This window comes from Populus euphratica, unplaced genomic scaffold, assembly GCF_000495115.2.
Source record: "Populus euphratica unplaced genomic scaffold, PopEup_1.0 scaffold234.1, whole genome shotgun sequence".
Classification (NCBI taxonomy): Eukaryota; Viridiplantae; Streptophyta; class Magnoliopsida; order Malpighiales; family Salicaceae; genus Populus; species Populus euphratica.
In genome coordinates this window covers 806,978-817,628 of record NW_011499928.1, presented here as the reverse complement: position 1 = coordinate 817,628, position 10,651 = coordinate 806,978, and the positions used below count along the sequence as shown (strand labels likewise).

General features: G+C 31.8%; 1 protein-coding gene across 3 annotated transcripts; it reads left to right on the top strand.

The window, feature by feature from the left end:
- Positions 1 to 1,893: 1,893 nt before the first annotated feature.
- LOC105135869 (hydroxyproline-rich glycoprotein family protein) lies at positions 1,894 to 6,218 on the top strand. 3 transcript variants are annotated; one of them, XM_011040941.1, is made up of 6 exons: positions 1,894 to 2,363; positions 2,889 to 3,003; positions 3,630 to 4,106; positions 4,602 to 5,149; positions 5,376 to 5,418; positions 5,694 to 6,218. In XM_011040941.1, the coding sequence occupies exons 1-6, from the start codon at positions 2,053 to 2,055 to the stop codon at positions 5,730 to 5,732; spliced, it is 1,533 nt and encodes a 510-aa protein (XP_011039243.1). In that variant the 5' UTR covers positions 1,894 to 2,052; the 3' UTR covers positions 5,733 to 6,218. The 3 variants fall into 3 exon arrangements, with proteins under 3 accessions (XP_011039243.1, XP_011039245.1, XP_011039244.1); XM_011040943.1 differs by having other exon boundaries at positions 3,618 to 4,106; positions 4,602 to 5,106; positions 5,378 to 5,418; XM_011040942.1 differs by having other exon boundaries at positions 3,618 to 4,106; positions 4,602 to 5,124; positions 5,378 to 5,418.
- Positions 6,219 to 10,651: the final 4,433 nt, after the last annotated feature.

Below are 10,651 nucleotides of genomic sequence, written 5' to 3'. Positions count from 1 at the left end.
CTCAAACTCTAGGACTAGTTAGGATTTCTAATAATAAAGGACAAGAATTCTTTGTTCTTTCCAACAATAGCATTCCTAACCATTCAAGATCTACAAAGATGATTGTCGTAACGTTATACACATACAACAACCAACTTAAACTATTTTCTTTTTTACTCAAGTTTGTTTAAGTTCTCTATTGCATTTGGTTTATTACTTGCGATTTGTTTGAATGAGTAGGGATGCAAGCTTTGTTTACTTCTTTCAGGTTATCCTTGTTTAGGTATTTTCTTCATGCGTTTGCCATTGAAAGTAATCTTTTTTCTTGCTATGGTTTTTTAAGTTTTCTATTACAATATTGTTAGAATTATCACAACTCAATTTCGGCTCCTAAAAAATTTCTTATTAGAATTATCACAACTCAATTTCGGCTCCCAAAATTTTTTTCATATATAAAGTATTTTTTAAAAGAAATATTTAAAAATCTTATAAAAATTCATATATATATATATATATATTGGGTGTTACAATGCTATATATATTGGGTCATGAAAAAATAGGCTTTTAAGTCACACTTGATCAAAACACTTGGTGAACAAATAATTTAGGGTCATGCTAAAGAAAATAGACTAAATTAGATTTAATTACACAAAATAGAAGTTATAGAACTAAACAGGACAAAATGCAGAAGTTTAGGACTTCATTTATACTAATAAATGGCCTAACTAAAGAAGAACATTGAAGATTAGGGCTTAGTTGTAGAAAAACATTGAAGATCATAATGAATCTATACAACTTGGAAGTTTAGAGACTTAATTGAACATTTGATATATTTAATTGGCTTAATCAAGGGTGTAATTGAAATAAAAATCAAGTTTGGAATTCAATTTTATCAAAATTGGAGTTGGAGAATCAATTAACTTTAGTATGACTTAATTACAGTGTAATTAGGGATTTAATTAAAGAAAATCAAAGTTTAGAAGCTAATTAGAATCAAAATTGCAAGAATTAAAAGTTTAGGGACCAAGATGAAAGGGTGCCAACATTACAAGAGTCTAATTGATTTAATTAGAAGTGAAATTGCAAGAATTAAAAGTTTGAAGTGTTGATTAAGAACAAAATTAGGAATTATAAAACCAAAGATTCAAAGTGTAAAATGTCATAATTAAAATTTTTTTCAAGAATTAAGACCAATTAAGAGTTTGATTGGGAAGTTTTAAAAGATTGAGAATTAAAATTAAATATTAACCATGAAAGGGTAGAATAATAAATTATAAGAGATAATTTTGGGATTTATGCTTTCTTTATCTCTTATTTTTAATTTCTCATTCATTTTCTCTCTTTTTTCTTTAAAATATTAGCCTCGTCATTTACTTTGATAGAAGACACAAGAACTAAGTCACAAGCCCAAAATGAGCCTTAATCCTTTTTACATTATAATTTATGTTTTAAAATATTTTTATTTAAAAATATTAAATTAATATATTTTTAGATATTATTAGATGATTTTGATATACTAATATTAAAAATAAAAAAAATATTATTTTTATATATTTTTAATTAAAAATATTCTATATAGTTTTTTCAATTGCAGTTTAAAAAATAAATATTTTAAAAAAATTAAAAATTATAGTTTTTTCTCATCACAATAATAAGTTTTAAAAATTAAAAATTATATTTTTTAATCAATATTTCAATTGAGAATTTTCAATGAAACCCATATAAAATTATATATATATATATATATATTTATAAAATTATAATTAAAATAAAATACAGTTTCAACTCCACTTTAAAACAGAGAAATATATTTTTAGCAAAAATCTAATAGAAAACTACTTAAACTGAAAATATTTTCTAAAAATTACCCTCTTGAGCAAATACCCACTAGCACCACTCCTTTTAAATAAATTTCCCAAACAAAGGCGGGTCTTTCTCACGATTTTCTTTCCCCCAATTTCCCTCTCCAGGGTTTTCAAATTAGGGTTTTTCACCAAAAACCTTTCTAATACCAAGAATACAACAAAATCACAATCAAAGACACAAACTTTGACATCAAAATAAAAAACCCAGATGGCATTTTCTTTTTCAACTCCACCACAGCAAACCCCATCTCTGTTTCAGCCTCAGCCTCAGCCTTTTCAACAAAGCAGCCCTCTTTTTCCACAGCAGCAGCAACAACAACAGCCACAGCAGCAGTTTCAGCAACAGCAGCAGTTTCAGCAACAGCAGCAGCAGTTTCAGCAACAGCAGCAACAACAACAATTTCAACAGCATCAACAGCAGCAATTGTATCTTTTTACTAATGACAAGGCTCCTGCAAGTTATAGTACTAAATGGGAAGATCTTCACCCAGATTCCCAGAAAACTTTGCTTCAGATTGAGTATGTTTTATTTGTTAATTCTGAGTTTTATGTTTGGGTTTTTGGTTGCCGAGAAAATGTGAAAACAAAAGAAAAGAAAAAAAGAGAAAGAAATAGCATTGAAAAATATATTTTTTGGCTACTTAGATTTATAATTGCCTAAAAAGTATACATACATTGTAGGGCCTTTCGAAGTATGTGTTCTGTTTATTTTGTTTAATCTGTTGCCAGAAAATAAGATATATATATATATATGCTTTGCTAGGTTTGATGAAAGTAGAAGTTCTTTGATTTCAATGTTTTGTTGAGGTAAGAAGTGCTTAAGGTTTGACAGTTTGGTTTAGTTATCCTATAATTAGCAATAAAGGGAGTTGGGCTTTGTTTAGTTGCTGAACAATATCTGAATTTGGACCTTCAAAAAGATTCATGTTTCAATACTGACCCACAAAGGGTTAAATTGAGGATTATGCAGTTGAATTATTTTGATGGTTCTTTGGGTTGAACTATGTGGTTTTTGAGGTGCTCAAGTGCATTTTTTTATTGCAGGGAACGAATATTGGAGTATAGGGATGAGAGTAAGAGGCTAGATCAGTGCAATCGCCTTTATGACTCTTCAGTTTCCAATGAAGGATTTGAGCTTGATGCGAGCCAAATTATTCAGGTTGTTCACTTCTGTATTTGTGTTGCCAATTATTGTTGTTTGGTGCATCAAAATAAGTGAATGGCATTGTTTGTGTGTGTAAAAATCTTTCTTTAAGTTACTTTACTGATGTTATTTGAATTACACATTGATGGGGATTTGTAGCTTCCTATAGAGTTACATGGGCAGAAACCTGGTTGATGCCTGACAGCATGCTATTTTCCTAATGTAACTCAAACCACTTATGAGGTTTAGTAATTTAGAAATTATAGTCTGCTAGTGGCAGAGAATGGTTTGTCCAGTCCATCTCTCGGATGATTCTCTACGACATGTATGTTGCATCTTTTTAAACAGATATGTTGTATGAACTTGAATGTGCTGTCTGGGGTTGAAATATTTATGGAAATGTTAATTGTTGGAGTATTCAGGGAGAACATAAAGTTTTAGGCTACTAATGCATAATATGTGACCACAAGATAAAGATTTAGTCTCCTTATTTTCAATATTTTTTTTCTTCAGGAATGAAAGATTTTCCTATATCCAGTCATGTTTGCTAGTTAGTCACCTTTTGTAGCTAATATTGTGACTTCCTTTATCTTTAGTTTTGCTCATGGGATGATAATGAATACTTTAAGGCATATTTGCAGGAACTTGGGGGAATCAGTACTTCCATGGAGAGACAGAAAGCTCTTTTACAAGAACTTATGACTAATGTTAAAGACATGTTACGGAACACAGAGATGGCTGTTCGTTCTTTCATGATCCTACATCCTAGATTCCTTCATTCTAATGCAGGAGTTGGTGCTTCAAATGCCACAGCACCATCCCAGTCTCCTGGAACAACAGGAATACCTGGTTCCACTAGTCAGCCAACATCTTCCTCTATAGTTCCAGTGTTTGATTTTTACAGTGGCCTTCCGAAGAAACCATCCCCATTTTTACAGCAGACAGTTGCTAGGTTTGAAAAGTATTTGGGTGAATGCAGCCAGTGGATTGAAGAATTAGAGCAGCTGCTCCTCTTAGATTCTGAGAGGAACTCTTCCCACCCTGGATCCTCATTATTGCAGTCTCTGCCAAAAGTCATGTCAAATGTGCATGATTTTTTTGTTCACGTGGCTGCTAAGGTAAATACAGACAGATATGCAAACCCTCAATATCTTGTTATATGTCATTGCCTTGTGCTAGAATATCTTATGACAGCCCATATTTTTCTACATATAGTATATTTCTAGGTGGATGAACATGTGATCTGAGAATTCTCTCATTTCCATGTTAACGAGGATGGACCCATGAAAATATATTCTTATCTGACAGCCAACAGTTGGGTTTATGATTTATTTATTTTTATTCGAATTCAGTTAAAAGTTTTCACAAATATGGGATGCTCCCTTTTTATTATTTTTTTCCTAATTGAAGTATTATAGTATTTCAATCCATGATACATGCACATGAAAACTATACCATGCTAGTTTAGTGACGATACAGGTGCATATATTGCTTATGTAAGAATTCTGACAGTCAAGGTTCAGATTTGATTCAAGGCTTTCCTTAAAAGCGGAAGCATGTGCGCGCGCTAAAGGTTAGAACATATTTCAATTATTTCTTTTAATGTCCTTCAGGTGGAGAGCATTCATCAGTACATCGAATCCATGAAAACAGCCTATCTTGTTGACCAGCGTCGTCGAGGGGATGGGAATGATCCATTCCTTGAGGCTGATCGACGTGAAAGAGCAAGAAAAGAAGCTGCTGCTAAAAGGGCACATCCAACTTTGCATTTGCCTGCAAATTCACAGCCTTCCACACAAGGTGCTGGTTTGTTTGCAAGCTCAGCAACTTCTTCAGCATCAACTACTCCCCAGACATCTACAGCAACAGCACCAGCGCCAGCATCTTCAGGAAATGCTCTCTCTCTTTTTAACACACCTTCTGTGCCGTCTTCCTCCATGTCATCTTCTTTGTTCGCAACACCGACAACCTCTGCTCCAGCATCCAATTTGTTTGGGTCAGCTGCAACTCCCTCTTTATTTGGCAGTGCTGCTCAAGCTTTTGGCGCTTCTTCATCAGCACCAGCTCTTGGCTCTGCTTCAACTCCCTCTTTGTTTGGCAGTACCGCTCCAGCTTTCGGTACTATTTCTGCTGGAGGTTCGCTATTTTCAATACCACTTTCGGATACCTTCTTTTCTAGTTTGTGTTCAACTGGATCGTTAAAACATCCAAAGGTGGATTGTTGCACAACGTACTTAATAACTTGAAGGAAGTTAAAGTTTGTGCAACCTCTATTATTTCATAAATGGTTTCTACAGTATGTGCAAATCATTGCCAAGATAAACAAAAGAGCTTAAATTTCAGTGACCAAAGAGTTGTTTCTGAAAAAATTCTTTAATTTTCCTGCTAGGTACGGGGGCAGGATCTGGCGCTAGCTTTGGACCTACATCTGTGAGTATATTTTTTCCTTCTGAAGCTTTATTATTATTGTTATGGAACAAATTCAGTTAATTTGGTACCAATATCCATTATGTGTTCTCAATCCTCATTTAGACATTGTTCTTATTTTAGAATGGCTGCAAGAGCAACAAACATGGGATTTTAAAATCCCTCAGTCATTGTTATTTTTGAAGCAATAATGTCTAATGTCACCCACTTAATCTCTATGTTTCCACTGTCTATCTACTAAATCTCAATTTCACGTTCCTTTTGCTTCTGTCTTACAGAAACCATCAAGACCAAAATATCGATCTGTCCGTCGCTAATCTCCATGGCATTGGATGATGAAATCTGATGTCAACTTGTATGCTGGCTGCCCTGATGATTGCCTGAATTTAACGAGGATCCTTAAATTTCATTTTAAGAACATGTTTCACTGCTCTATATGTTGTCTTTCTCCTGGCTTTTGCTCAGGAGTATTACAAATCACCAACTTATTGAGTCTTAGAAATTTCTTTTCTTTTCGTATGTGCATGGGAGGCAGCATCCATTATCCGTTCTATTCGTGTATGTCATTAATCCTGCACAAGATGCTGCACCATTTTCCTGTAACATTGTATAAATTTTAGGTAGAATGTAATTGGATTTATCACTGTGAAAAAATGGCGGTTACATGTGAGGCATCATTCAAACATGTCAAATAAACTCCTTTTTTAGCTGTCATATCTATGTTGTCAAAACAAGACGCTGGTTTTGTGTGCCAACAAGCTTGATGCGCATTTACTGGTAGTGGTATTCACCTGATTTGTTTATTGGTGGACAGTCATGTATTACCTTAACTATAACTAAAATTGATGAATGTTTAAGTGTAGCGTGGGCTATTGTATACTATAAGTGAATTTATTTTAGACTGCATTGATTTGCATTATATCACAGGTATTATATGTTGTGAGTGAATTTACTGTGGATTGTACTATTTAATAGGGCCAAGTGCGAGACTACAGTCAATAGGTACTAAACGCTAGGCTAGAGAACGCTAGGCTAGAGATGTGCCTCCTGAGGTTGCATCCATGTGGTGCTTGGGCTCTTATTTAGGGGTTGGGCATCTATAGCGCACATATGGTGCCTGATTTGTCTATCTATGATCTGGCAGACCAAGCGCATACATAATGCTGCTTGGGTTGTGCTAGGCATGTCCATTTTGGTGCTGTGTTTGGGCACATTTGGTGTTTGGATCAAGTTGCTGAATCTAAGAGGAATGGGTCTGGTATCACGATCCAAGATTAGTGGTTTGTACATAAAGATCTAATTTTAAATATTATTAGTTGTTTTAGGAATATTATTATTTTTATTGTAATTGATATTATTAATAAAATAATTAATAAATTTAAAAAAAATATTACTATTAATATTGAAAACATATTATTACTTATATTATAAATTTTTATGGTGTTTTTTTTTTAAAATAAAAAGTTAACTCGCAACTAGTATTATTAAAAATATTTAACAATTCTAGGTATTAATATAAAATTATTATAATTTATGTTTTAAATATTATTATTTTTCTTAGAATACAAAGTATTCATCAATATAGGGAAATTATTGAATGACAAGAAGTACACATGGGCTTGATGACAATTTGGTTGTTCTCGTTGCAATAAGTCTTAATACTCTTTTTGTGTTGTAACTCAATGAGTTTAAACTAATAATTAACTAACATAAATTCAATAATGTAATAAATTATTAAATAATATTTAATGTGCTAGAAAAAATTCAAACTAAAAATAATTATTCAAAATTAATTAATTAAATAAAATAGAATAATTAAAAAAAGTCTCCATGTTAAATTTTTTTTACGTAACTTGAATCTTCAATTTTTGTATGTATCTTGATGGATTTGAGTTATGATTTCAAATATGTCGTTCTTTTTCATTTAGATGAATTACAAGGCATTAATATATGATTGGAAATCTTTAAATATCTAGTTTCCAGTCCAACTTTAATCGTAGTAAATTCTATTGATAGCTTTAGATATATTCCAAACAATACATAAAGATCTAGTTTGATATATTTGATAAGATTCGTCTACTAACTTTGACCCTTTATAATATTATGTTTATGAACTCCATTTAACTTGAACATTTACCACAATATATTTTCATTTGTCTAATAGTTCCCTGTAAAATTTTAGCACTATCTAATGTACGGTGTGAAAGGTATGTTCAATTTCACAAAACCAATCAGCAAACATTTTAAGATCAAATTTGAACTTGATTTGGTTAAGATTAGAAATTTAATAAACTTGTAAAGTTGAACTTAGTTTACCGATTCTACACAAGTTAAATTCTAATTTACTAGTTTCAAGTTTAATATAATTTTGCATATTATATATATATTAACTCATAAAATTATATAATTTTACAAGCTCACGATTTTACCAGCAATGAGAAGAGCCTCTTTTATTCAAGTTCTGCTAGCATTTTCTGCGAAAATACAATAGGAAAATCTTCATTACTATGAATCGAATCGAATAGAACATCCTTGAGGACAACGTTGGTCACGTACATCATGCACTGCTACCCTCTGGAACACAGGCATCAAGCAAACGAGCAACAGATGTAAATCATGAAGCTACACGTATGTTCAACAACGCATGTAAACACAATAGTCGCTGCCTTGTTACCAGGTTTCCTAATATGACGAATGATAAAAACACTTGCTCCATCAAACACTACAATTATACCGTGTAAAATTATTTCAATAATATCACTATATTGCTCGCTAATTTTACTTATATTTATTTAGTATTTTATTTATGTTTTTTATATAATATACCTTAATAATTTTTATTTAATATTTTGAAGGTATGTTTAGATATGATATTCAAAAAATAGTAAATTGAAAAAAAATTTGAACCATGTTCTGTATTAAATATTGACAGATTTGATTTTTTATTGATGTTGTATACAAAACTTGCATTGTAGAAATTAAAATTAAGTAATTTTAGTGGAACTAGAAAGCTAACATTCATAGCTTTCTATACATATATGGCAAGGATAAAAAAAATGGATGAAAATCGTAGTCTTCAAAGACAAGTGCTAGTTTTGACCTTCGGTCATTCCGACTTTAATATTTTAAGTTACAGAAGTTGATTTGATGCAAACTCAATTATTTTGAATTTCTGACTCAAAAACCTATCATCCTACCAAATTTTAGCAAACAAATATCTTATAAGAGAGAGATATGATTTTTTAAAAACAACCTATAAATTTTATCAACAAACATGTTTTGTGAAGAAACAAGTCCACCTTACTTAAATGTAGATTGTTTACTTTGGAAAGAATTGTTTTTATATTTTTTAGGAGAATATGATTAGAGTTTCATATCAAATAAAAAAAAAAAAGAGAAAAGAAGAGGAGGAGGTTGCCAGAAAAAAGAAGAAAACTCCACCATTTTCTCTTCTACCTGAAATTATATTCTCATCTAATCATTAGTTTTTCAATACACATGGAAGGCTAAATTATTTTTCTTGATTGAAAGGATACAAAAACATTTGAATTTAAAAAATTGTGATATCTATTCTATCTTTTCTTTTTAGTTTATATGGTGACTATAAATGTTTTTCTATACTTATTTTCTATTTTCTATGATTGTTTAGTTTTAATTGTTAGAGGAGACTCTAAATTATTATTCTAAATCAATCCACTGCTAAGCTTGCTATCCAAATTAGAGTTGTGATATTTGAACTTATGACGTGACTAAGTTTAATAATTATGATAGATCTATATTTTTAATCTTAGAAAAAATATTAAATTAAATCAAACATAGGTTGCAGATAGTTATGTTGTCTAAATTTATCAACCTATCTAGTTCTTAAGGTTGTCATGGAATTAAATTACTAGTGCGGATACTGTGGTTGTTTAATGGTTATGATTAGTTACACTGCGGATAGGTTAACTGATTAATGTTATGGAAAGATAGATATTCAGAATATAAATTGACGTATCATTTCAGTGATCGACTTTAATTTTTATAGCTGGATATTTACTTGAGAATAAAGTTTTTCTCTAGATAAGTTTTGAATTTATTTAATTTATCTTGATTGTTTTCTTCTGTTTACCATAGCATAACCTAAATAACTTCAAAACCCCCAACTTTGAATTATTTAGCATAAAAACTTGAACTAGATATTTATTGTGGGATCAACCTTCTATTTGCTCTAAACTATCTTCTTTGTTTAAGATAAAATAATTAATTTGTATAATCACCACATTGCAACATTCAACAACGGTTTAGGAGCACCGATGTGAAGTAGCTCATAAATGTAGACGTAAGACATGGCAACCATGCATTAATCTTAACCAGCTTGTAGTGCAAGGAAAAAAATAGATTCAACAGAGTAATTGCTCTTTTCGTTTCATTTTCATGCTTTATTATATGACTGCAGCAAACAAGAACTCTCACATGTTAAGACAAAATTATACAACTGAGTTACTGAGAACAACATTTATATTCTACAAGGCTTCGACAAGCCATAGAAACTCTGAGCTTTTTGAGTTTATAGTACTTTACTTCGCTTCTGGTTTCACTAATAATCTCTCAAACTTCGAAGAGAAGAAAAAAGAAAAGAACAACGTGGCAACAGAACTCACAATTTTTAGTCCTAGTTCATTGACCGAGGGGAAAAGATATGGATTCAACAGGGATAGAGAGAGTGAGAAACAGATGATTAAAGACATTAAAATGGAGCTGCTGAAGGCTAGGACAAATTGCGCCATTTTCAGCTTGCACACTAGATTTGGCTCCTCTCAGTGCAGTTGCTGTTGAAGAACGCAGTAAGATATTCTTTGTCATTAGTCACTAATCTGATACAAATTGTTTAGAGGAGAACTCAATTTGGGATAACCCGCTGTGTTGCCCAAAGCCCGCAGAAAGCCTTGTCATGCACAAGCTGGTAAGTTGCGTACCATTACCAATTCTTGTTGATTTTCCTCTCTTCAGCTCTCATCCACTTCTAGTAATCTGAACAAACTATCAATTCCGGAAACTTAAAGGTTTTCTTTAAGTTGATAACTTTCGCTTTCAATCCACGCAATTCAGCTCGGACCTCACCAATCATCTGGTTTAATTGGTTGCTAGAAGAGTACATAAATATCATTTTTGGCCTCAGTCCAGCTTATTCCAGGGTCATTTTCAAGCTTGAGTCCTCTTATCTTTCTCCACATTTTTGTAACACCATCCCATC

Coding starts and splice junctions, on each gene's coding strand:
- LOC105135869 (XM_011040941.1), top strand. CDS start 2,053: ATGGCATTTTCTTTTTCAACTCCACCACAGCAAACCCCATCTCTGTTT. Junction 3,004..3,629: donor ATGCGAGCCAAATTATTCAG/GTTGTTCACTTC, acceptor GCATATTTGCAG/GAACTTGGGGGAATCAGTAC. Junction 5,150..5,375: donor CTATTTTCAATACCACTTTC/GGATACCTTCTT, acceptor AATTTTCCTGCT/AGGTACGGGGGCAGGATCTG.